This window comes from Penicillium taxi, assembly GCF_028828555.1.
Source record: "Penicillium taxi strain IBT 34144 chromosome Unknown utg000002l_segment0_segment0, whole genome shotgun sequence".
NCBI classification, from domain to species: Eukaryota; Fungi; Ascomycota; class Eurotiomycetes; order Eurotiales; family Aspergillaceae; genus Penicillium; species Penicillium taxi.
The window spans coordinates 2,025,275-2,050,585 of NW_026643204.1; the positions used below are offsets into that span (position 1 = coordinate 2,025,275).

At 46.0% G+C, this 25,311-nt stretch overlaps 12 protein-coding genes across 12 annotated transcripts; 5 read left to right on the top strand and 7 right to left on the bottom strand.

Moving 5' to 3' along the window:
- Window positions 1–1,441: 1,441 nt before the first annotated feature.
- On the bottom strand, window positions 1,442–2,539 carry N7495_002688 (alpha/beta fold hydrolase; the record flags this gene model as incomplete). Its single annotated transcript, XM_057205357.1, has 2 exons — window positions 1,442–2,007; window positions 2,149–2,539. The coding sequence occupies 2 exons, from the start codon at window positions 2,537–2,539 to the stop codon at window positions 1,442–1,444; spliced, it is 957 nt and encodes a 318-aa protein (XP_057065964.1).
- A 1,231-nt stretch (window positions 2,540–3,770) lies between these two features.
- On the bottom strand, window positions 3,771–5,178 carry N7495_002689 (ubiquitin domain-containing protein; the record flags this gene model as incomplete). The annotated part of the gene is made up of 4 exons (XM_057205358.1): window positions 3,771–3,920; window positions 3,991–4,344; window positions 4,403–5,044; window positions 5,176–5,178. 4 exons carry the CDS (start codon window positions 5,176–5,178, stop codon window positions 3,771–3,773), a joined length of 1,149 nt encoding a protein of 382 aa, XP_057065965.1.
- Window positions 5,179–5,443: 265 nt separating this feature from the next.
- Window positions 5,444–7,646, bottom strand: N7495_002690 (uncharacterized protein; the record flags this gene model as incomplete). Its single annotated transcript, XM_057205359.1, has 2 exons — window positions 5,444–7,391; window positions 7,447–7,646. 2 exons carry the CDS (start codon window positions 7,644–7,646, stop codon window positions 5,444–5,446), a joined length of 2,148 nt encoding a protein of 715 aa, XP_057065966.1.
- A 522-nt stretch (window positions 7,647–8,168) lies between these two features.
- Window positions 8,169–10,088, top strand: N7495_002691 (Lipopolysaccharide-modifying protein; the record flags this gene model as incomplete). The annotated part of the gene is made up of 1 exon (XM_057205360.1): window positions 8,169–10,088. One exon carries the CDS (start codon window positions 8,169–8,171, stop codon window positions 10,086–10,088), a length of 1,920 nt encoding a protein of 639 aa, XP_057065967.1.
- A 320-nt stretch (window positions 10,089–10,408) lies between these two features.
- On the bottom strand, window positions 10,409–12,108 carry N7495_002692 (uncharacterized protein; the record flags this gene model as incomplete). Its single annotated transcript, XM_057205361.1, has 3 exons — window positions 10,409–10,603; window positions 10,654–10,742; window positions 10,815–12,108. The coding sequence occupies 3 exons, from the start codon at window positions 12,106–12,108 to the stop codon at window positions 10,409–10,411; spliced, it is 1,578 nt and encodes a 525-aa protein (XP_057065968.1).
- Window positions 12,109–12,476: 368 nt separating this feature from the next.
- Window positions 12,477–13,208, top strand: N7495_002693 (uncharacterized protein; the record flags this gene model as incomplete). The annotated part of the gene is made up of 3 exons (XM_057205362.1): window positions 12,477–12,848; window positions 12,927–13,025; window positions 13,080–13,208. 3 exons carry the CDS (start codon window positions 12,477–12,479, stop codon window positions 13,206–13,208), a joined length of 600 nt encoding a protein of 199 aa, XP_057065969.1.
- A 141-nt stretch (window positions 13,209–13,349) lies between these two features.
- Window positions 13,350–15,236, bottom strand: N7495_002694 (Zn(II)2Cys6 transcription factor; the record flags this gene model as incomplete). Its single annotated transcript, XM_057205363.1, has 1 exon — window positions 13,350–15,236. One exon carries the CDS (start codon window positions 15,234–15,236, stop codon window positions 13,350–13,352), a length of 1,887 nt encoding a protein of 628 aa, XP_057065970.1.
- Window positions 15,237–15,668: 432 nt separating this feature from the next.
- N7495_002695 (alpha/beta hydrolase) lies at window positions 15,669–16,749 on the top strand (the record flags this gene model as incomplete). Its single annotated transcript, XM_057205364.1, has 2 exons — window positions 15,669–16,611; window positions 16,667–16,749. The coding sequence occupies 2 exons, from the start codon at window positions 15,669–15,671 to the stop codon at window positions 16,747–16,749; spliced, it is 1,026 nt and encodes a 341-aa protein (XP_057065971.1).
- A 741-nt stretch (window positions 16,750–17,490) lies between these two features.
- N7495_002696 (cytochrome P450) lies at window positions 17,491–19,071 on the bottom strand (the record flags this gene model as incomplete). The annotated part of the gene is made up of 1 exon (XM_057205365.1): window positions 17,491–19,071. One exon carries the CDS (start codon window positions 19,069–19,071, stop codon window positions 17,491–17,493), a length of 1,581 nt encoding a protein of 526 aa, XP_057065972.1.
- An 808-nt stretch (window positions 19,072–19,879) lies between these two features.
- On the top strand, window positions 19,880–21,509 carry N7495_002697 (purine-cytosine permease family protein; the record flags this gene model as incomplete). Its single annotated transcript, XM_057205366.1, has 3 exons — window positions 19,880–20,121; window positions 20,173–20,340; window positions 20,399–21,509. The coding sequence occupies 3 exons, from the start codon at window positions 19,880–19,882 to the stop codon at window positions 21,507–21,509; spliced, it is 1,521 nt and encodes a 506-aa protein (XP_057065973.1).
- Window positions 21,510–21,782: 273 nt separating this feature from the next.
- On the bottom strand, window positions 21,783–22,694 carry N7495_002698 (endo alpha-1,4 polygalactosaminidase; the record flags this gene model as incomplete). Its single annotated transcript, XM_057205367.1, has 1 exon — window positions 21,783–22,694. The coding sequence occupies one exon, from the start codon at window positions 22,692–22,694 to the stop codon at window positions 21,783–21,785; it is 912 nt and encodes a 303-aa protein (XP_057065974.1).
- A 1,645-nt stretch (window positions 22,695–24,339) lies between these two features.
- On the top strand, window positions 24,340–25,294 carry N7495_002699 (uncharacterized protein; the record flags this gene model as incomplete). Its single annotated transcript, XM_057205368.1, has 2 exons — window positions 24,340–24,399; window positions 24,458–25,294. 2 exons carry the CDS (start codon window positions 24,340–24,342, stop codon window positions 25,292–25,294), a joined length of 897 nt encoding a protein of 298 aa, XP_057065975.1.
- Between the last annotated feature and the right edge of the window lie 17 nt (window positions 25,295–25,311).

Sequence of the window (25,311 nt, forward strand, 5' to 3'; positions counted from 1 at the left end):
AGTAGATGAGGCGATCCACTGAATTCCAAGGTTATTGAACGATCTATAGGAACTAGGAATTACTTCATACCACATCTGATCAATAGATCTAACAAAAGAGACATAAATTGAAATTACCGTGGTAGACCTTAAGCAATCCCCAGTTTTACTATCTTGACCTCGCATTCGCTATGCTCTGGAGATCGCAAACTTGAAGCAGCATGGGGCAGGGGGTACAGGGGCTTCTGAAGCTTTAAAGTATGTATATCACAGTTGACACTTAATGTTCATACAACCATTCAATTTCTTCACAGACTACATCGGTTTCTGTCGGTACGCCTGTATCAAGTGTGGAATAGCTATTCGATAAAGGTGATGAGGCTAACGCCCACTTCTGACACCTATCACAGGTAACGCTTTACGCCCCTATGATATCTGTGTGTCCTTTGAAGTGGTTGTAAAGTCTGGTTTTCATTCTTAGTTTGCTATCTATTATATAGTAACAATTTGATCACATGACTGCTTTGTTCCATATTCCAACAGTTTCATTCAGGGTACCACAGCTGCTTGTTTGAATTTGAATTTGTGCTTCTTGGTAGGATCTCTAGGTTACTCGAGACCCACAATTACCATCATGTCGTGATGAGCGGCAAAGGCTTACATGAAATAAGCCTTGCCAATGTGTATCTAGTTATGCAAGGGTCCTTCCAGGATGGGCGTGTGCTAGGCAATATATTTAATAGGCGCATTGTTAAACAGGATACAACCTTCGGAAGATTTCCCAGGTTCCAATGTTATCTGTATCTACGGGCATATTGGGAAACAGATCTTATAGCTCATCTGTAGTATAATATCGATTGTGCTTATTACCATTGAAAAAAATCCTGCTTTATCAGAATTGATACATTGTATGATCAGATTACATTGAAGGTGACAGCGGAAACAGGGGTGGGCAAATCTGCCATACTTATACTTCATCAAGTGCCAGTCCACAATGATTTAGCGGGGCAGAATAAACTCTGCTGGTTATCTAGGAAATTCCAGTGAGATGAAAGCCTGAAATTCGTTTAACAGTGTTCTGCGAAACTCTGGTAGAGTAAGATGGCACCGGGGAGCTATCATACTACGGATGGTATCCGCCTCCTACTATATAGCAACATAGTTTGACACAGCAGTGGTATTAGGATATTCTATGCTAGTGGGATATCTGCCTGGGCTGTTAGATCCTCTGCTATTTCCTGGGTTAGGCATGTGTTGGGTCAAAATTCTCAACTATGTTTTTGCCAAACCCTCTATTCTAGTATTCAGTAAGAACAAAGCAGTAAGCTCTGTGGTTTAAGCACCAAAGCGGACTGGGGAGGCCAAAAATGGAAATTAAATTGATTCTCTACCTACCTGGGTAAGTAGATAACTTTTTATTTCTGCTTATTGTATAAAGTAACCTCCAGGGCTGTTATTAATTCTATTTGATCGAAGACAATATCGCCTCCCATACCTCCATCGACTCAACAAGACTATCATGATCCGTTCCATCCACAGTTTTAGAAGCGAAGTCAATAGCGTCCATCCCCGGTGCCTGCCAGCACTGTTCAAAATATCTTTGCCCACGGCCACCTATCATAGCATCCTTCGCAGCAAAGTACGCGCGAACCTTGAATGAACCTCCGGAACTTTCCCGAGTAGCCAGTGTCTGCGCACACTGGGCATAATCCGAACAGGCTGCCCAATCGCTGTCACCCTTCCGAAGACACGTGAGGGCCTCACTATTAGCACCGACTGTGTTTTCATCCCACATAAAGCGAGACGCAAGGCGAGAGAGCTCCGCTTGCTCTGTGTTCCCCTGATCTGAAGGCTCTTTGCTGCTATTTCTAGTCATGTTGATCAGAACATTGCTTGATGCAAAGACGGGGCCGGCTTGGGTGACGACGAAGCGCGGAATATGGTGCCAGAGTGCGAATGCTTTGGCGGGTATGTACTTTGCCATTTGCCACGTTGTAACTTGAGAGTGAGCGGGATCAACCCATGGAGCTAGGTGAGGTATGTTAGGTTATTATTCTCCTGTCTAGAGCTACCTAAGTGGACAGTGTATCTCATATCTATAGATACAGCTAAAAGTCTTGGGATAGGAGTAAATACCTAAGAAAGTTACATGTGGATTTATAAGCTCACGACACTGAGCCCATGTATTGAGCAGGTACATCGTGCCGTTACTATGCGAAACCAGGCTGACATGCGAAATACCGAGGTGTGCCAGTAGGCGCGGCAGCATATCGACCCAGACGGCAATTCGCTGAGAGAGTGGTACATCGGTCGAAGCGCCCATGCCCGGTCGGTCGACCGTTAGTATACGAACACCTGCGCGCTCTGCTACTAAATGTAAACGGATGCCGTTATAGCGGGAAGAAAACATGCCCGGTATGAAGAGCAACGTGGGGCCTGTGGTGCTGCCAACATCGGCGAAAGAGAAATTCAGCGAGCCATATTTTGTGTCGAGAGTGACAGTGCGGTGGAAGCGGTTGCTGGAAATCAGAGCAAGAGATTCTGCAGAACTTTCAACCATGATTATAATTATCTGAAGAGAAAGAAATATTTATGGAGGAGTTATCAAGAGGTTGGTTCTTATCTTTAGCGGCGAGAAGGGCGAGAAGGAAAGCTAAACTTCTGCCTTAGCTTCGGCTATTTGAAAAATTGTCTTACCTCTAATCCTATCTTTGTATGTGCCTATCACCAGGAGGTAGGTACATCAAGGCTCGTTTAAATATTTAACAACAAATTTTGCGAGGTTATGTCTACGTATTGATCCATAAATGGGAATAGGCAAGGAACTGTATATTTTGGAGTTGGAAACTTCGAAGGTTTCCCGAGTGAATCCATCCACCATGGATGAATCATCTTGTTGAAATCTCCATTAATTACGAAACCTATACATTACTATGATTAGTTTCATCTATGGATACCCAGTTACCTGCCTTGGAATGTTGGAACCTACTTCCTTATGATGTCCACCTTAGCTGCCTAAGGGCTAAACTAAGGCTGATTGGTCACATGTTCGCTTTGGAATATAATTTATAAAATATCCCACAAACTCATCAACTAGCATCATTGGTCTAGTGGTAGAATTCGTCGTTGCCATCGACGAGGCCCGTGTTCGATTCACGGATGATGCATTTTTTTTCTTTTCATTTTTTCAGCTTCAGGGCTCTTCAGGTACCTGTTACCTTCTATGGCTCCGAGGGTTACTTTACCTACATTAGTGACTGCAAGGAATCTAGATACTATGCCTTCATAGTAGATCCTTTTTTAACCTAACTACCTTGTTCATCAATCCCAAGTAATACTTGAACCCTAAGTTAAGAATATTCCCGGAACCCATTTGGGCATTAGATGATAGCTAGATAGTTACTCTACACATACTCGCAGAACAATGAGAGCATGGACTGGAATGTAGGGACTAGGTATTTACCTATCTAAGTCCATACTGGGCTACTTCCTAGTAAAGAGATGGATGTTGAGGTACGATACGGATTCCAAACCAACATCCTTCGAAGTGAAAGAGAGCATATATATCATTAATTCTACATAGCCAAGATTGACTGCCATTTGATTCTGACCTGAATTTGAAAGACGTTGCAAAGATCAAAAAAAATCATGGAAAGATATGCTCCGGGGTATAATTGCGCGAAAATGAAGAGATCGTAAAAGAGAAAAAAGGATGCTGATGTGACTGGGAAGCCCGAGGAAAGAGATATAGAAAAACAAATCATTATACCCAATGGTTGTTATAATCAAAATCAAACGTCAACAAGGGAAAGAGAGAGAGGAGCGAACACAATCATGCCGTTGAGAACCTGGCCATTTTTCCATCCCTGTTCGGGAAGAGACTGGCCTTCTTTCAACATATGGCCTTTCAAGGCAAGTCGGACACGTTTATCATTATCAAGCTAGACATATGTTAGAATCAGATTTGCTGCTAGGCGAAGAAGCCCAAAAGAGAAAAGAAGAAAGCCATACCTCGGCTTCCACGTGGATTTGCTTCGCCAATTCACCAACGCTTGTTTCCACATCGACTTTCAAAACTAAATCACCACTACTTAGTCGGACTTTAACACTGATCGAGTCGTGATCAGTAGTTTTGTTCTTCCCCGTACGGCTCCGTTCATAGATTGCATCGCGATATCTAGCCGCAGCAAGCAATTTGGCATTGGGAGTCGAGTTTTCTATGTCGCTGACAGCGTCATACAAAGGAGTAAACACAGCCATGGCGTTGACTATATGGTCAGCTCGCCATCCCTGATCGAGTAGAGACTCATGTTCATGCAACACCCGACCCAGATACACGATTTTGATAATTTTGTCCTTTTTGAGCTGTAGAAATATGTTAGAATCAACTTGTTACCAAGCGAAAAAAAAAAAAAGAACATACGCCTGCCTCCTTGTGGATCTTTTGGGCGACAAAGCCGACGCTCATTCTCCCATCAACTACCACGACAACATCCTTACCATCAACTAGGCGAGCCTTAACAGTGATCAAGTCCCGTTCAGAACCTTTTCCCCTCTCCGCGCGGCGCTGTTCACGGATTGCATCATGGTCCTGAAGATCATTTGCAGCAATCAATGTATCCTCGGGAGCATCTTCAGCCAGGTTCTTTGGATCACTGACAATACACCGAGGGAGACGATATAGCACGCCCTGCTCATCATAGCAGCCCGCAGAGAAATCCCCAGTCGGAACAGTTATACCAGCAGCATCAATGATACTCTGCGCAGTCGCGATATCACCAGCTCGCATCAATGTGAGAGCAGTATCGATGGCAGCCCATACTTCAGGCCGTCCAGTGACACGAGTGAAGAAGAAATCTCGGCGTTCCTGATCTATCTTAGCACGAGTCCAGACATGACGGCGGCTGAACCAAGTATTATGTGGACGGATTGGTAAGTTGAAGTGCTGTTGCAATGTGACAGGGTCATAAGACGGAGATGGGGTAGGTGGGTCGATTATATTTCGAGAATGATACGTAGTGGGGTTGGACGTGTGTTGTGGATTCTCAGTTTGTTCGTCGGCGCCCTGCGAAAAGATAGAGGTACAGCAACCCTGGGGCAGTATGTTAGTGCTGTTAACCAGTCACGGGGTGTGAGTTTGATATATAGCCAAACTCTCTAAGCTATTTCCCCTGACCAGGTATAGAATACGCATACCATCTTGCTGGTAATATGGATATCACCATAAACTGGGGAGGGGAAAAGGTGGGGGGAAGAAGTGGTGGACTGATATGAAGTACGCTAAATATGCGGGAATCAATAAAGGGATAAGCTATCTAATCGGGAAGTCAAAATAGAGACTAAACAAAGAGAATCAAATACAGCGGAAACAAAGCTCATCTTCTTCGGAATTTTTGCTAGCATTTAGTATTACACATGTATTTGGTTACACGGCGGATATTTTTTTCCCTTTAACTATCACTACTTAGAGGTCGTCTCCTGATTCTGACCCTTCATCATCGCTGCCAAATATGGCCTTGAAGATATTCTGATCTGGTCGCTCTGCTTCAAGTGCTTCGTTGTGCTCAGGCTGAACTACGGGCAGAGGGACTTGACCTGATCCAGGAGTAGCATCGGGCCTAGCATTATGGGGTTTAAGCCCTGATTCTGCCATGATGACATTCATGACCTCCTGGGAGACCAGCTCTTTCGCCGCTGGTTGCTGATACCCAGCAGGCTGGAAGCGAGTGCCAGGCCCGGGGTTGGAACCTCCAGGCTGTTCACCCGGGTCAGACTGTACATGCCGCGGGGGCTTGACGTTGAAACGCTTGCAGAGGAGACGCGAGGGATAGAATGTGTCGCTGCTTCTCGTCATATGTCCGAACATTCCAACCTTGGCGGCAGCGATGGCTGGAGGATCGGGCTTTTCTGCAGGTTTGCTGAGAGCAACTTCAGAAGAGTCGGGTGCGTCCGAGGCAGATTTTGGTCCGGAGGAAGCTGACGTGAAGCGGGATGCCATGATACCGGACATGGGTTTGAAGACTTCGGCTGCCCGGGCGAACTCTTGCATTTCGTTCATCCAATCATTGGTGCTAGAACCTGGTATTCGATCGGGAAGAGAATCCCGGATTCCTGCTCGTACTTCTAGGTAAGAACGGTAGCGCGCCCGTTTATCCAAGTCCTCTGCATAAGGCATCCATCCACTAACAGCCCGAGTCAAAGCTTGAACCGCAACCTGCTTATCTAGATTTGGAACTAGATCCCAAAGGTCTCTTCGCCGAACTGAATCAGACACCTCAAACCCTTTCGGTGCTTTTTCGCTCAGTGCCGGAGGTAGATTGGTGTTCCCTGTGAGTTTCGCAATCCGCTCCCGGGCCTCAGGTGTCATCCAGTCGAAGACTGATTTTCCTGGCAGCTGGGATTCACCAAGCACCGCAGCTCGAGAGGTAGAGTCGAGTGATGATGCCTTGGCAGCGTCAGCCGTAGAGACATATTTCAGGGCATCGCGCTCAGTTGAAGAGCGCTTGATAGCAGACGTCCAGCCCTCGGGGATCTGGGGAGCTTCGTATACCTTGTCAGATAGAGCCAAGCCTGCAACCAAATCAGCGAGAAGGAATCCTTCCAGTGGTAGTCGTCCATCACGGCATTGTTTGAATCCTCCACGGGCTGCTGCCATCTTTTTAGATATAAAAACTGGCCTATTTTCGAGCAGAGGATTTGCCGATGCAATCGCAGGGCCTGGCTTGATTTTCTTCTTTTTTCTATCGCCTCCAATGGTCCTGTTATAAGATATTTGAGGGCCGATAGAATAAGGGTCTTCGTCGTCTGAGCCGGTATCGTTCAAAACCCCAACACCAAATCCTCTGCGAGAATCCTTCGACTTGGCTGGCTTTTCTTTGTCCTTGATGGCTAGTCGTTTCCCGAAGAAGGAATCCGAATTTTCGGGTTCAGCCTTAGTCGAGTCTTCTATACCTAACTCGCCTTCATACCCAAGACCTTTGCGATCAGTCTTGCGAACGAAGGAGACCATTGGCGGATTCTCAGGAGCAAACAAGTAGCTTTCTCCAGATTCTTCATCCCCGGTAGGATTTTGGCCCAGGTCAGCATTACGCCGTACCTTTGGACCAATCCCCTGGCCCTCTCGCCAGCCCATCTTCTTGAGTAGCTTCACTCCCATTGTCTCCCCTCCTGGCATCAGAATATCCAGGAGACCCGCACGCCGGGTGGTATCTGTCTCCGTCGAACCGAATGCTGCAAACTCGTCGGATGTTTGTAGCTTCTGTGCCTCTTCTTGTTCCCGTAAGTCCTCTTCATCCATAAAATCCTCTGGGCGTTGCTGCGTAGCCTGTTTCGCATCGCGGGCGCGGTTTTGACGCGACGAGACGAATGTTGAGGGAGTCCATCCTTCTTTTGAGCCGACTGAATTGAAGTACCTATACAGAGTTGAGTAGATGTGCGCAAGCCTCTCTTCTGTATCCCGGAATTTACCCAGCACTGAATCCACCGGTGAAAGCACCATGCAGTCGTTTCCTTCCCCGCTCATCGGTCACCTCCTGTTTCCACACGGGCATGTACGAGCCATCATCGCGAGTGCTATCATCGAGAGGCGGTAATGGGGTTCCATAGAAGGCATAAGGCGAATGACTATCTTCGGCTTCAAAAGCCGCGCGGGGGCGTTTGGCAGCCATAACTCAGTAGTTGGGGAAATACAAGATGAAGATGGTTCGCGATTATGATTCGTGGGATATAGTGGAGTCTTGAGTAGAGTACTAAACCAATCATATGTGATCAGCTCTGACCAATCAGGAATCACATTGGCCTAGAACTGTTTTCGCCCCATTTTTCATCACTTTTATCATGAAATTAAATTCAAGGGGTAAAGGATCTAGAATATGAAACCCATAAGATTAAGATTTACCCCATAGTAACATAGTAATAGGAATTTAAATAGAATTCAGGAATCAAGAATATTTAGCCCAAGGCTAACTAACAAGGTAAGTAACTAATGATGAAATGCCCATATCAGTGGGGATACTTTTCACTTTCCCCTCCTGGGTCGTAATTCCTTCTTAACCTCTTTCCACCTTTCACCCCCTTCACCCTTACCTTCACTATGTCCTCCACGTGCTTTTTATAAGATTGAGGACTGAGCCCCTTGCATTACTCTTACCTATTAAGGTTGTTTCGGATTTACCTTCGGGCATTCCAGAATGCTTGGCGCGAACAGTCTTGTTGGCAGGCGCAGGTCCTTCTACCTGTTCCTGGCTGTGGCCTCCACTCTGATCTGTCTCATCAACCTCATATTTCTGACCAGTGGCGTTGACCACACCACTATCATACATGGCCTCTCATTTTTTCGTCCCAAACATATTGAGGGTGCCTTTGCGCGCGACAACCACCCTATCGTAAACCTGATGAACGAGGCGAACAAGCGATGGGACCAGTACGAGGCAAGCCGTTCTACAAATTTCCGCGACACAGTCGCCAAATACCGCGAGAGGTACGGCCGACATCCACCACCAGGATTTACCGAATGGTACCAATTCGCGCGGCAGAATAAGGTGTACAATATCGACGACTTCCAGCAGATTACTGATGATATGCGACCGTTTTGGGCCATCCCACCAGCAGAAATCCGACAGATGGCAGCTCGTCTCCAACAAGAACAGGGAATCGCGGGCTTGCGCATTCGGGACCACAAGATTGTATCGAAGTCGGAAGGATGGCGCGTTGAGACTCTGGAAGCATCCATAAATCGTATGATCAAGTATTTACCGGACATGGATATTGCGATGAACACTATGGATCAGCCTCGCATTATGGCTACATATGAGGATATTCAAAATTATCTCAATATCGAGGAAAGCAGGCGGATCATGCCGATAGATGCTCAGGATCAATTCACGCTAGACATGAAGTATTTCTATAATGAGACTTCTAGTGTCAACGATGAGCTGCGTCCTGATTTCTTTTCAGTTGCTGGGAGGCCATACATGGATTTTGCGAAAGAGGCTTGTTCGCCAGAATCTCCTGCTCGCAACACAAATATGACAATTGAGGAAGCGGATAAGCTTTACAAGTCATCTTTCGGCGGGTTCATCTCGAACTTCACAGGCTCCACTGACCTCTGCACCGTCGGACCTGCTCTTGGAGATCAGCATGGTTTTCTCTTTTCCGCTTCTAGTAATCTCATCACTCGGAAGTTGATTCCGGTGTTTAGTGAATGCAAGGTCAGCGTGAACAACGACATCCTGTTTCCAGCGAACATGTACTTCTTGAAAGACGAGCGGTATATGTATAATTCGCACCACGACTACGAATGGGATAAGAAGACCGACTCTCTTCTTTGGCGGGGTGTCACCTCTGGCGGAACCCAAGTGGAGGACAATTGGAGCCGTTTGCATCGCCAACGTTTCGTGCGTCTGGCGAATGCAACAGAGATGAACCAGCAAACCGTCCCGATTCTCTCCAAGAGCAGCAGTGAACAATATGAGCTTGTTCCTAATTTCCAACCGTCCGATTTCGCGTCATCCTACTTCGATGTTGGTTTCACGGAGGCATGGGGCTGTATCCCTAACTGCTCCTTTTACGACAGCGTCTGGACATATAAAAAGCCAAAGAAATTTTCGGAGCAGTTCAAGTCGAAATATCTGGTAGATATTGATGGCCACAGCTTCTCTGGTCGATGGCGTGCCTTTCACCAAAGCAAGTCATTAGGCATCAAGGCGACCATCTTTCGCGAGTGGCACGACTCCCGCCTATTTGCCTGGCGGCACTTCATCCCAATGGACAATAGATTCACGGATTTATATTCTCTCATGACTTACTTCATCGGTCTTCACCCGTCAGCGATCGAGGAAGTAACAGAGGAATCCTTCCCAAGTCCTGGACTTTTCGTTCCTCGCCATGACTTCGAAGCCGAAGTGATAGCCGGCCAGAGTCGCCAATGGGCGGAACTCTCGCTTCGAAACCAGGATTTGGACATTTACTTGTACCTACTTCTACTAGAATACGGTCGTATCATCGACGATAATCGTGACGTTATCGGGTATAGTGGAAATGGAAGCGAGCTTGATTCTTTTGATGCATCACACCATTCCCCTCCAGCTTTACAGCCGCTGGTCGGATGACTTGATACCCCGGCGAACTATGCATGTTGATATTTAATACTCTGAATTGGCCCTTCATCTCACCGAAATGTTCTTACGACCGACATCACATACTCAATTTTTAATCCTTTACATGTTAATTCAAGAGCTACTTTTATGACTATGATCTTTTCCACACTGAAAGGACCTCGAGCGTATGGAAAGGGTTGAAGGCTTCTCTACTTGGGCTTATGGCCTTAAGTTTGTTGACGTAATAGTACATTCAACCTTTATTTTCTATTTGTCTATCCTATTGCTATGCGAAAGACCTACTTTCCAAATAATGTCAATGTCTCATTTTATCATCTCAGGATATCACATCCACCACGTTTCCGTCGAAATCCTGGGCCTAATCGCATCTCCATCAAGATCAATGGTAAGAGGAGCAAACAAATAGCAGCAAGGAGGACATAGGTCCAGCCATAGCCTAATCTATCAGTAGACTTGTCAATCACCGAGACAAGGACTGCAGCTAGCGAACAGCGAACAAGGTTTGTCTGTTTAAAAGTCAGTCAAAACTCTCATAGTGTGGTTGAAAATCACATACACAGGCAATAACACCGGAACTCTGTTTTTTAACAATATCAATCATCAGTGTCATTGTCGCATTGAGAATAGAGATAGAGGTCCATCCCACTAAGAAGATACGTAAGATGTTAGTCAAAAGTCAAAGATTTTCACGACGATTAGGGGTTGCTAGGTACTTACAAACTACTTGAAGAATCAACGGCCCTGCAATTGATAACTTTCGTTCTATGCACCAACCCCAAGCAATAGCACATCCGACGAAAAGAAAAAGGTGTATAGGCATCGTTCGGAGACGTGCATATTCAACTGGGAAATCCTCATCTTGGGTAGAGTCCTGCAGCGACTTTTCTCTATTGTCGAGATATGCAGCCTTGATTTTCGCGTAGTCGCGATCCAACATTTTGCCGGTAATAGTCGAACCGAGGATCATACCAGCCCCGGTTGTCAGATAGCAAAGCCCAATATTAGTTTCTGACAGGAAAGGGTAGACTTTGGCGAATGATGAGCTGATTGTAGCTGTGATTGTATAGTTCACGGCGTATACAATGCCGGTATAGGTCAATGTCAACAGTATGTCGGGGTAAGTTAACAGACGGAAAGGATTCATGGATCCTTGTTTAGCTTGTGGTTTCTCTGATTTCATCTCTGGCTTAGATCTTGCTGCTCTCTGTCCAATAATTGGAACGAGTGGGCGGTAGATAGCCCCCTTTGGTGAGATACTGCCGTTCCCGACAAGTCCTCGCATAGTTTCCGGTAGGAATAGCAAGACCAGAATGAAGCATACCACAGAGAAAGCAGTCAGAAACCAAAAGATACTTCTCCAGCCAAGATGTTGAGAAAGAGCACCACCAATTGCTGGCCCTATGCAGGGAGCTAGCATAGGGCCAAGATTGAACATGCCAAAGTACCCACCACGTTCCTCATTTGTTGCAATGTCTCCAATGACACCAGCTCCGAGTGCAATGGTACTTGCACAGCCACCAGCTTGGAAAATGCGCATAAGAAGCAAGAGCCAAAACGCCGATGTCGGACACAGTGCGAGTCCGATACTGGAGCCGATTAGAATGAAGAGACAAACGAGGAATATGGGCCTGCGACCCAGACGATCAGATAAAGGTCCCCAGAGCATAGGCGACACTCCTTGCATGACCAGATATACTGTCACTGTGAGGTTGAGCTCTTCAGTCGATCGATCAAAGACCTTGGCTAGAGTTACGAGGGCTGGGAAGTAAATGTTTGCCGGCAGAGGACTGAACAGTCCTGTCACTGCGGCCATTCCAACTAGGAACCATTTTTCATATTTGCCGAAAATGCTGTATGCAGGTGCGTATAGTGATTCGCTCGGGTCTAACACCGGCTCTGACTCGCCTTTCGGGCAGCAGCTGGATTCAGGTTCTGGGACGAGTTGTAGTTGTAGTGGTTGATCTCTTGATATGCTCTCGGCCGAGGGTTGCTTTTCATCATTTTCTGGCATATCGACCCGAATTCTTCCAAAAGCGGGAAAATTTAAATGTATTTAACTAAGCTAAAATCGACATCAGGGATCCAGCTGTCATTATACAACGTGGAAAATAGTATTTGGACCCGCTTTTTTAGCCACGACTTTAGATTTGCCTGCCGGGATATCGCCATCTGAGGTCCCGTTATCTAGGTACAGATCCTATACTTGGAATAGATATCCACCATAATTACTCTCACACTCTCCTGTAGCAACACTAAGACGCTCAAAGTATCACGTCTCATCAGAAATCTGGAAATCTGGAAATCAAAAAATATCCTGTCATGACTCCCCAAGAACACCCTTCTTCAGCATCATACGCCAGTTCTGGCTTCGCAAATCGCATGGGATGGGGCGAACGACCAGCTCTTCTTATTATCGATGTCTGCAAGGCTTACTGGACCGAGGGCTCGCCTCTATCGCTCCTAGGCAATCCGGCCGCAGAGTCATCCCCAGATTCCATGAAGCGCTTGTTATCAGCTGCGCGAGAAGGGGGAGTCCCCGTAGTGTGGAGCGAAGTCAAATATACAAGGCCTGACATGGCTGATGCCGGTCTATTCTGGCTTAAAACGAAGCCGCTTAGTGTTTGGTTAAAGGGGGATCCCAGAGGTCTGGCTGACTATGTGGAGGGTCTCGAACCTGCTGTTGACGATACGGTCGTTGTGAAAAAGTACGCTAGTGCTTTCTTTGGTACAACTTTGGCTACTGAGCTTCAGGTATGTGCTAACTACCTAGTTTCGATGCTAGAAACTTAGATCTTCCAAGTGTATATGTCTAATACTTTCACTGCTTAGACACTTAATGTTGATACGCTTGTCATCTGTGGTGTTAGCACCTCTGGATGTGTCAGGGCGACTACTTTGGATGCAATGCAGCACGGCTTCCGGCCTATGGTATTAATTTGACACTCCATCCAAGACCTTCGGAAATCACTGACTTCTATATAGGTTGTTGGATCTGCTTGTGGAGACCGCACGCCCGAAATCCAAAAATCTAATTTGTTCGACTTGGATGCGAAATACGCCGATGTGGTCTCAGAAGAAGAAGCCTTGAAAAAGCTAAGAAAGAAGTGGTAATTCTATGTAGTCTAATTAAACAAATATGTCAATTGCCGACTTTGAACCCGTCACAGCATTTGAACCTTTGTATTCCCGAAACTCATTCTAAAACGTCAAAAAAAAAACATTCAATCATTATCTGATAGCCCTCCTGGCTTTTCACATTGAGTACTCATTATTTATTAAATCCGTAAAGATATCACTCCAGGGGTAAGTCTCAAACTCTGCCAGCATCACATCTGTTGGGAATGGATCATTGAGTCGAGGTATTGCCCCGGGCGATGGCTGAAGCTCAGACACAATAAGCTCTGTGGATGGTGAGAATCCAACTGATGGGGATGTTTCATCCTGTGATTGAGTTCTAATCCGCGCACTGGCTCTACAGAGTGCCTTATTCCAGCGTCGAGCAAGGGGCCAGGCGTGTTGCAACTGACCCAATCCTGTTAAGGATTTCCGGAGGATCTCCTCAGCCTGAGGAGCAATGCTCGGACAGACGCTTGGTTTCTGGTGCAGATGGTTGGCTAGAGAGCCACAAACATAAACACAGAACACGATAAGAGCTGGGAAACCCTGCTCGGGTGAGCGGAAGTCAAAGAATGCGTCGATTTGTTCGTGCAGAATAAGCATATTCTCGAATAGCTCTGTTGTAACATGTCCCGTGTCTTGCGGATAGCCTTCCTGGGAAATTGATTTGTCGTGAAGATATCGCCGTCGTAACACTATGTTGCTCAATCTCAGAACCATCACCACTGATAGAAATGCCAGGTCCAAGCCTTCCGATTTGAAACCTCGGAGGTTCCACACCGACCAGCGGTGAGGAATCGGAATGTTTATTTCAAATTGGTTCAAGGCGTCTAAAAGCCTCGTATAGTCGTTTCGGCTCATCCGACTCTCTTCTGGGGCCTGTAGGTCGGCATCCGTGCCAACCGTCCTTGCTATTTGACCCCATAGATTATGTGTCTGCAGCAAAGTTGCAAACAGCGATCTGCTTTGGGAATGAGCCAATGATGGGTCTTTAAGGGCTGGTATTGTGCCAAGCAGCGCAGCACGGGGCCCTGTTAAGGCTCCAAATGAAAATTCAGGCTCGCTGCAAGGTAAAAGCGCTGAGATGTCATTGTAGGAGATGGCGACAGGGGAACTGAGACCAGAAAGAAGGTTATTATAGCTCTCGAGCATCCAGAATGTGCGCCTCGCAGCTTCTGCATTGACGAATTGCTCAGCCGTCGCGTCTTCGGGGAGATTGTAGGTCTCCTCCCGGTGCAGTCGTAAAATGCCAGCCATGGTCACTGCTATACCCATATACATTGAGCTGCGATTTTTGTCTCCATTCCCCCACTCTGCAATACTGAGAAGAAAAAATCCCTGAGTTGCTTCAAGCGAGGGTCGGAACATCTGCTCAGGAATCAAGGCGGCGGCCCGAGTGAGATATAGTTTGGTGGCACTAGAACCGCCACCATATCTGTTCACCAAACTAGGAGTAAAGCGAGCAGAGATGCTTAGAATACTGAACAGCAGGAAAACACTGACTGTATCAGGTTGCTTCCGCAACCTCTCGAAAAATAGCGTCTTTGGCAAAAACCCCAATTGGAAGAAAGATTTTGTGAAGGTATTGATACCTATAAAAAGTTCTTCAAATGGAGGTAAAGAGTCCCAAGGATCCGAGATACCTGGAGTTAAGAGGCCTTGTACACTCAATCCTGGCCCAGACGACTCACTAGACTGGAACCCCGCATCTGGGTGTGCTGACGGCGATGTTGAAGCTGGACCAGTTTTCCCCTTCACACTGGTATTGGAAGAGCGTACTCTTGGACGACGGAATTCCCGATCGTCATAAGTTTTTTGGCCTCTTGCTAGAAAAATGCAGTCATGGTTTGATAGTCGACATGCCTCACATTTGCTTCCATCTCCACTGTTAATGCACTTGCTTCTTAGTCTGCGACATCTTCGGCAAGCTTTAGAGTGTCTAGTGAGTTTCTTCACCGGCTTTTCGGTGGCCTGATCCATAAGCTGATGATGGTTAGACTCAGATTCCATAAGATCGACCATGTTGAGTGATGTTGGCACGGCTGGCAGTGAAAGGATTGCCGAGTCCGGGAGGCATGTGGCAATTCCGGCTCTAATAGGCCAAGATCTTATCTAACGCCAAGAAAGATAAAGATGCCGCTTGGTGAAGTAAAGTGAAGTGAGTGTGGCTATTAAAGTGAGAGTGAAAGCGAATTAGAGTAAAGTGAATATGACAATGGCTCAGGAAGACAAGCCAAAAAAAATAAAAATTTTCGTCTGGAACTCACAACTAGACAAAATCAAAAACTGCCGGAACAGGAGGGAGTGGCTAATGAAAGCGGGTCCAAAATACTGAATCATTGTTTAGTTAACTAGACCAGTCAATGCTTCAGGCGGCTTCCAACGTTTAATTATTGATTCTTCCCTTAATCCAGTCCCATTCATTTCCTCCATCTCCCTTCTATCCCACTTACAATGACCCCCAAACCTGTTCACCAACCTATCCACCCTAGCGTGAGACCATTTTTGAACCAACAATACGTAAAATTTCACGACGACTACTTTCAATATGTGATCCCAGATGACCAAAAAGTATGGGATGGCTCAGCCCGAACAGGGCCTCGGCCTTGGCCATCAACAGAATCGCCACTCGCAAAGATAGCAGGAAGTGAAGACCTGAACATGGGAAAATATGAAATCCGCATCTTCACACCAGAAGGCGCAAAGCCCGGTACCGGGTGGCCTGTATTTATCTGGTTCCATGGAGGTGGCTGGGCGATTGGTGGAAAATCAGATGGAAATGACCTTTGCACTTTGATCTGTCAAATGGCGCGCTGTGTGGTTGTGACAGTTGATTATCGCCTGGCACCAGAACACCCATATCCTGCAGCAGTTGAAGATGCCGTTGACGCATTAAAATGGGTGTATAGTGCCGAGGGAGCGACCAAGCTAGGTACTGATAGCTCGCGAATCACTATCGGTGGCACATCAGCTGGTGGGAATCTAGCAGCAGTGCTATCAATGAAGGCTTCACAGCTTGAGCCGCCGGTCCCCATCTGTTTTCAACTTCTCGTTCTTCCAGTCATTGACAACACTGCTACCACTGAAACTTTCTGGGGTAAAAATCGCAATGCACCGTGGTTGACACCGGCTCGGATGGATTGGTATCGGCGCATGTACTTGCCTAATCCTTCCGATGCTTTGGGTTGGGAAGCTTCGCCTAATCTTGCACCTACTTCTCTATTGGCAAAGAGCCCGAAGACATGGATTGCGGTATCAGGCCAAGACTTATTGGCGCCTGAAGCTGAGGCCTACGCTGGACAGTTGGAAAAGGCTTGGAAAGAGAATGGCGGTATCAAGTCTGAAGTAACTGTAAAGGTGTACGAAGGGGCAACACATTCTCTTCTTTCCATGAGTGGTATGTTAACTTTGAAGTCTGCATGGATTCTGGAAACTAACAGAATATGTCTTAGGCGTTCTAGATCAAGGTGCGGATCTTCTCCGGGACTCAGCTCAACAGATCGCGAAGGTATTTTCTGGGTTTCTAGACGATTAGCGGAAGATTCACTCCATATAATCACATTATATAATTTCATCCAGTAATGTATCTTTATGGTAAATATTTTTGGAATAACTAGTAACTAGGAGGGTTATGAGTGGAGAGAATGAGGCTAAAAAAAGGGGAAAAAATTAAGCACCGACCGAGAATTGAACTCGGGACCTCGTGATGATAGTAATTACTTGCAATCACACGATCTAACCGCTGATCTACCAGTGCTTACATATTCGATAATTCATCCAATATTTCAACTTGTTGACATTCATGGAGATATGTTTCCAACCATGCCATGAGTCGTTGATATGGCGTCAACTAAGTTCAGATTGACAATCTCCCTTGGTGGAAGGAATAGTTTTTAGAGCATAACGACTGAAACTAGCATTTCTACGAACAGGTAAGATTTCCGAAAAGATAGTACTTCCATGTTGTTTTCCATTTTTGAACTATAGCTACAATTTCCAAGACTGCACAGCAATCTTGTATGTAAGGGAAAGTCTGTGGAGAAATTGGCTCCTGGGCAGTTTCCGGCAGGCAATTCGTTCACTCTATCGCCTTGAAATTCAATTACCTTGAATATTGGTGCCAAGGTTGTTGCTACATAGGGTACTGCCTATATTTAAAGTTGCCCTGCATAATCTGAAAAGCTTTAGTAACACTACAAGATCTTCAAATATTGCGAATTTTAATCATAAAACTTTGGCATACATTCATAAATAAAACTAAAGGTCTAGTAGCCTCCTAAATATCCAAAATCAACTCCTGGGCTTTTTCTGACCTCGGCGTGATGACACATGGGAAGCTGTCAGGGACACCACTCAATCCATTGGTGAACGTCACCTTCGGGAGGATTCTTTCACCCTTTTCATCAACGGGGCACTTCATCTCCATAGTGGCTACCAAAGTAGACATAATGATATAAACACTGGCGAGTGCCAGGTATTGGCCTGGACAGACCCTTCGTCCAAATCCAAATGGACCTTCGGGTAGGGGCTCTCCCTTTCCGCCCTCTGATTGCGGGATGTATCGGTCCGGGTTGAAGTCATCTGGCGAAGAGTAATAGCGCTCATCCCGTGACATGGCCCACGCGTTTGCAAAGACTACCGATCCGGCTGGGATGTGATAGCCTTTGTATGTATCATCGGCGATAGAAGCATGGGGCACGCCAAGTGGGGAGAGTGGTGCCCAGCGTGTTGATTCTTGAATAACGTATTCAAGGTAAGGCATCTGGGCCCGGTCCTCAAAGTCTGGAAGACGGAGGATATCACCATTATCATCCACACCGACCACACTGTCGATCTCTGCCCTCAACTTGGCCTGGACATCCGGGTTCAACATGAGATTGAGAACACAGACAATCACAGTAGACCATGTGGTATTAGCCCCAGCAATGGACAGCGTTCCGCATATTCCTTTGATATCGGCAACAGTAGCCTCATTCGACTTGCCAGCCTTCTCATTTGCAAGGTATTTTCCAAAGTGACTGAGCATAAAGGAGGGCTGGGTGGCTTTTCCGGAGCGGATAGAAGGCTCTGTGACATCCCACGGCGCGTCGTGAAGAAGTTGAATGCTAGGTTTGGTGTGACGAGCATGGACCAGCGGCTGAAACACCGCTGAGATTTTCTCGACAATGTTGGGAAGATGACGGAAAACTGGGAAGAAGTCGACGATCGAAGCCCCTGGGACGCCACCTTTGCCAGTAGCCTCTTCCACATCAATGGCCATTTTGACATAGGGGTCATTCTCCTCCTGAATCTCAATGCCGAAGCCAATGCGCAGCACGACGGCAGTAGCAAAATTTCTCAGGAGGATTTCCCAGTCTTGAGGCTTATGCACGATGGACTTCACAGCTCGACGGGCTTCTTCCAGCTGAAGAGGCCGATAGGGTTTGCAGCCTGACTGGGTAAATGCTTGCTGAATGAGTTTTCGGTGGAGCTTGAATCTGGGAGACCACCGCAAAAATGAGAGGGTAATGCCCCATCCCATAACCTCAAAAAGAACAAAGCGTGGGCGATCGGCATAGTTTGCTCCCTTCTTATCCATTAGGTCGTGTGCCGCTTCGACACTGTTGAGTACGACCATGGGTCTTCCCAAGATGTTGAAGTAAAGTATATCAGAGTTAAGCTCCTTTCCCCATGTCACAAACTGGTGCTCTGGATGATCTTGTGGAATGACTCGAAGATGACCCAAGAATGGATTTCCTGGAGGCCCAGGAGGCAAGGGAAGGCCCCGTTTGCTGGCTTTTTTAAAGTATACGCCGATGGCGATGACCAGAAGCACAAGGCCAATGAGAGCCCTTGTAGAAGATACAGGCAAGTCCATGGTTGATGTAAGCTGTGCAGTGAAATGAGACCGGAAGATGCGATGATTAAAACTTTTTTTTTCTGGCTTTTGAAGCTGCACAATGTAGTTTTGTACCCTAGCACGCGCGCAAGGAGTAGCTTGCGGGGTCAGGTATTTGCCTGCCGGACCTGTGGACGGCAAAGATAACCTGACTAAGTCTTTGTCACAATCTTTAGATCACATCGTCTGTTAGCCAATCAGTATCCTTGATAATGATCAACGAATCAAGCCCTGCAAGTGGCTTCCGATGACTTTTATGAATAATTTGATTGGTCAGTTTATAGTTTAAAAGCCGTCTCATCGGGAATAGATTTAATTAGTGTCTTTCACAAGGATTATCAACTATCTGTGGCTTGGCGACCCGTTACCCTTCTAATCCAGCCTTAGCGGATACATTCTCACTGAGAGTGGGTCAGCACTTTTGCCATCTCAGGAGTGACCTGAAGCACCTTTTAATAGCTCCAAAATCACATAAATCATGATATATCTTGTAATACCATTGGCAGTTGTCTTCTTTTCAATCTAGTTTCATAGTTATTGGCTTTGGAAGGATCAATTGAATCGTAGATGGAAAATATTGAAACATAAATGGAAAAGAAGTCGTATCTTTCCGGCAGTTCTTTTCTCTTATCAATACGAAATTCAGGATCTTATCATTCAATCACCCCCACAGTAAGCATCCGGGGCATAACGACCGGGGTTCTAAGTTTTGGGGTCTTGACTTCATATATAAAGCTTTAGTTAGAAGCTTTAGAGAAAAAAACACTTGACAATTCCATCATTCAGCATGGAAACCTCTATAGATCATACGATGGAGAAGCCTGAGAAAGCTTCCTTGGACATCCGGTTTACCGACATTACTTCTGCCGAGTTACAGAGAGACCGTTCTCCAAGAGCATGGCTGAACAAAATTGCTTCTTGGGGCATTGAGTTGCGTGGCATTGCTCCTGTGCCTATCGAGGAGCGGACTGACAAGCGATTCATCAATGTCTTTTTTGTCTGGTTTACAATGAGTACTAATCTGCTACCGTGAGTCATATATTCAGGATTTCTTCTATCATCACTGATTAAATTGAGCAGAATCGTGACAGGAATGGTGGGAACTCTTTCCTACGGTCTTAGCCTTCGAGATGCCTCACTTGTTATTCTGTTTTTCAGTCTTTTTTGCTCGATTTTTCCTGCCTATATGGGAACGTTTGGTGCAAAGACTGGCTTGAGGCAGATGTTGCATTCACGTTTCACTTTTGGGTATGTGTTCCCTAACATCATATATCATGGACTTTTGATTAATAGGTAATCTCTTCAGCTATTATCTCATCACAATAATCGTTATCCTCAATCTCTGCACAATTGCTGGTTTTGGCATCATCGACTGTGTTCTTGGAGGAATGACTCTGTCCGCTGTGTCAGATGGCAAAATTAATGCCACAGCGGGCATCGTGATTATTGCCATCTGTGGCATGGTCATCTCCTTCGGTGGATACAAGACACTGCACCAGTTTGAAAGATACTCATGGATTTTTGCCCTAGTCGCTATCCTAGTTGCTACTGGAGTCGGCGGAAAGCATCTTTCCACTCAAGTAGTGACAGAACCGGCATCCGGGTCTACCATCGTTTCATTTGCAGGTGTCATCGCTGGATTTCTTATTCCCTGGGCAGCCATGTCTTCCGATTTTGCGGTATACTGCGACCCTAGCGTTTCTTCATGGCGTATCTTTGCCTATATCTATGGTGGTCTTCTCGTGCCATCCGTCCCATTGATGGTCCTTGGTGCTGCAATCGGCGCAACAACGCCGATGATTCCTTCCTGGGAAGCTGGCTATGATAGCTATAGCGCAGGTGGAGTCTTAGAAGCTATGCTGCATCCCGTCGGAGGATTTGGAAAATTTATTTCTGTCCTTCTAGCATTTTCTCTCCTTGGAAATTTGGCGGCAGCTATGTACTCCATCTCACTCAACTTCCAGATCGTCATTCCAATAATGAGGCGTATTCCGCGACTTTTCTTTACCATCATCTACACTGCAGTCGCTATCCCGGTATCTATCTACGCTGCCAAGTCATTCTTCAATAGCTTAGAGAACTTCCTCTATGTCATTGCATATTGGTCTGCGGGGTTCATCGGTGTGGTGATGACAGAGCACTTTCTCTTCCGCAAAGGCAATTTCGACGAATATGACCCGGACTCCTGTGAATCGCCCAGAAGACTTCCATCTGGAATTGCGGGTATCGTGGCTATGGCCCTTTCGTTTGGTTTGATTGTACCGTGTATGGGTCAGGCTTGGTATACAGGGCCTTTGGCCGAGACTACTGGAGATCTTGGCTTCGAAGTTGCTCTTGTTCTTGCGCCTATCTTATATGTGCCAATTCGCGTAATTGAGCTGAAATTTTGCACGACTCGATTCAACAAATCAAATTAATATAGATGGGATATTACTTACGACATAGAATTAATAGAATTACATCTGGTTATTTAATGATAGCTTCGCATCTGCTACTTCGTAAACTAGAAAATGTAGTGGATATGATGGTACATCATAATAGCATTTTGGGACAGAGGTGAGACAGCACTATAACCATCTAGCCTTAGGGTTTCGAGTGACATGAAGGGTCCACGAGTACGATAGTTATTTGTGCTCTTAGACAAAATTGGACAGTTCGTATAGGACAGTTCTCAGTTGTTGTCCAGTTGACTAACAGTATACAACCCAGGCATCCAATTTCATGTTCTTGATCACAGTAGAGAATCTCCCAGCACTGATAACATCGCAGACAGACAACTTCTCCTGATCTGTCACTCGAACTCTTAACTTGCTACTGGTATCGACGTCGGTATCGATCTCGCCAGAATATTCGATATGGAACACGGGCTTCCCAACTTCGGTGAAAGCAGCATAGACATCACACTCGTCATATTGAACACACTGTTCGTTGACAGACCACTGCATCAGCTCAATGACAGAGGGGATAATGTCGCCTCCATTCTTCAGACCAATGGACATGCCACGAGATTTCGCCTCGGATGAAAGAAAAGTCAAATAGTCGATCGCGTCGGACTCAGTCAGATCAAGGCCACTATCGTTTCCGTATGCATCAATATTGTCTGGGTCAACGCCATCACAACCCTTTTGCTGTGCTAGATCAAGACGAGATTGCATGATGCCGCGGACATTGCTTGATTGAGTATCCAGCCACTTTTCTCCCGGCCAGTCATCCATGTCATTTCCAAAGTCTGAGTCGATAAAGTCATCTGCATCGGAGCGCCAATCCTCGTATGTACCAGCGGAAAAGTAGCAGATAACCTTAGAGCCCTTCTTGTGGATCTTGGAAATAGTGTCTACTGAGTTGTCGAAAAGGTCGATGTCGAAGATATCCGCATCCATCGAGATGTCTTCAACGGGGTTGGATAGCTGGATTTGCCATTTAACTCCAGCTGCTGGCTGCCAGGTGTCATTGTTACTTGCTCTTTTAGTGTACATTCGCTGAAGCACTCTCTCGTGAACTGAGCCAGACGCTGGTCGAAGATTGAGGACAAGAACAAGCAACAAGACCATGAAAAAAACTCCCAGGACCTTTCCCTTGACGAGCCATTGAGAGGAAGACATCCTGATAAATTGAAAAGAGTGTAAAAGTTGGAGAAGAATTGAAAAGAATGAGTGGAATGGGAAACTCGTGCCAGCAAGTTTCACTCGGTGAGCAATAAATGACGTGAAAAAGCTACAGAAGAGAAGAAGGGAATGGATATCTTTATAATTTTAGTCAACTAGAGTATTTGTGGAATGAAACTACTAGCCCTGCATCCGATGAAATCCGCAGTAAGAAACAGTGATTTCTCGTAATAGACCAATCACAGCGATATCACGCAGCTATGAGGTAAGATACTGACGAAAGTGAGATATGAAACGCGCCAAGCTCCAGTCGAATGAGATTATCCATGGAGAGGCTGGCACTACTAGCTGTCACAATCCATGGGTAATCTCGATTTTATTAAAGATCAGGAACAAACACCTGTAACCTGTTTCGGTAAGCATATGGCTATTAAGCCTGAGCTATCGAGAAATACGAGACACTAAATTGCTCTTTACTTCGTACTCCAGTCTCCGTATAGGTAGGCCTTGAATGATCTGGCATACCATCTTATGCCTGAGCTCAACGAACATAATGGTTAATATTTGTGTGGATTGAAAGCTTCCAAGATTCTTCAGACGCATTGAGTTTCGTTTCGACTCAAGCCCCCAAGGGACCAGGGCTTACTCCTGGCCATTTGTGTTCTAGGTCAATCTAAACAATTATTCTCCCCGCTTTTTCTTGGCGAATAAACGAGCCTTGGAGGGCGCTAACTGACAATAAGATGAAGAACTGTCCTGAAAAGCTGATCCAGTTGGGCCTGAGCTGGGGAACACGTTCTCGTGATATATTTTGTGATATTCATTTGAAGTGGAGTGTGCTCTGCATTGGACAGCTGGATTTTGACAGTTTACAATTACTGATTAGTTTCAAGCAGAGATTACACTAGCTGAATGCATTCGGAAGAGCCTCATCGAGATCATGTGACTCACTGACGGTCACGTGCCTTGGGTGTGTGACTAAACCTTCACCTTTGCTAAGCTACTGATTAAATCAGGGGTGGAATGTGCTCAAGGATGCTAAGCATTGATGCTGCCTCATTAGATTCAGATTTTGAAGTCTCTTGAATCGATATTTGAGATAACTCTTATATGTCGAGATAATGTCCAAGATCAGTTTGTCAGTGGACCCCTCTAATTGTACCAATGCGCGGAGTTTGCAGACTGTATTTCGAGTCTCTGCAGAAAAGAAAAAAGTTCCATATAGCACAAGACGCGCGCACAAAAAATCTCGAGCAGGCTGCATAACGTGTAAGAAGAGAAGAGTCAAGGTGTGTTATATGGTACCTGGGGGTAGCTAATTATCTATGGGATAGGGTGCTGATGTTGCGTTCAGTGCGATGAGGAGAGGCCGAGCTGCCTGAAATGCACCAAAAGGAAGGAAGAATGCATTTATCCTTCTGAAACGGACCTCTCCCCTGTAAATGTCTCTCCTGTGAGTATTGGATCTCCCGATATAACTTCCACATTATTTTCCCTTTCCCTTGACAATATTGCAACAAATATTGAACAGACGTTGAGTCTTGGCACGAACTGGGAGTATGATGTCCGTGGGAGCAAAAGCCCTCGAAACGCCATAAGCTTAGTGGCTTTTAGGCAGTTTGTTACTGGCTCAACAGATATAATGGCGAATCCTAATATCCAACATGTAATGCGGACAGATATGATTCGCGTTGCATTCCAGGTAAGCTCTTATTATCTTCGAAAATCTATACAAACCAGTCGCTTATGGCAAATTCAAGAATCCTTACTTGATGAACACGATTCTCGGAGTCGGCTCGCTTCATTTAAATCGGTTATCGCCCAACAAGGAGCGAGCATTTGCGGAGTCTTATTTCTGGCAGAATGCTATTCAGCTATACCAGCAAGCGCTTTCCATGAATCTCAGAAAAGATAATGTTGATGCCCTTCTATCTACTTGCATGTTGATGGGCGTCATGACTATATGCCCGGAGGGATTCAAACCCACCGATTCCTGGGTTCTCACAAACAAACCGGAAGCCATGAACTGGCTATGTCTACAAAGTGGCCTTCGATGTATTTTGAAAATGGCAGCGCCATATATAGCCGAAAGCATCTGGGCAACTGCATTCTCAGAAGTCGACAAAGAAGAACGCCACATTTTCAGTGAGATCCAACATGGACGCGGAGGCCTTGATTCGGATCTGGCCGATCTCTGTGACATTGACGAGTTTACTTCTGAGGCAAACAGTATCTACTATGCTCCTCTTCGCATCCTTTCCCCGCTCTTGGAACTTGCTCGGAGTGGACGGACTACTGGGTCGAACGCTGCTCACTGTGCCTCATTCATGGGCCGATTGGAGTTTGACTTCCTTGCGCTTTTAAGGAGCAGAGATCCACCGGCTCTTATCCTACTGGCGCACTGGATGGGGATCATGTGCTTGTTATCAGAAGATCAGCCTTGGGTGGAGGGAAGAATTAGGGCTGAGTGCATCGCAATTTGCATGTTTTTGGAGCCTAGTACCGACCCACAGATAAGGCGGCTGCTATATTTTCCTGCGACATCATGTGGATATGAGAAAAAGTCTTATACTCATAGAACTATCGAATATTCATGAAACAGGATTGTATAACA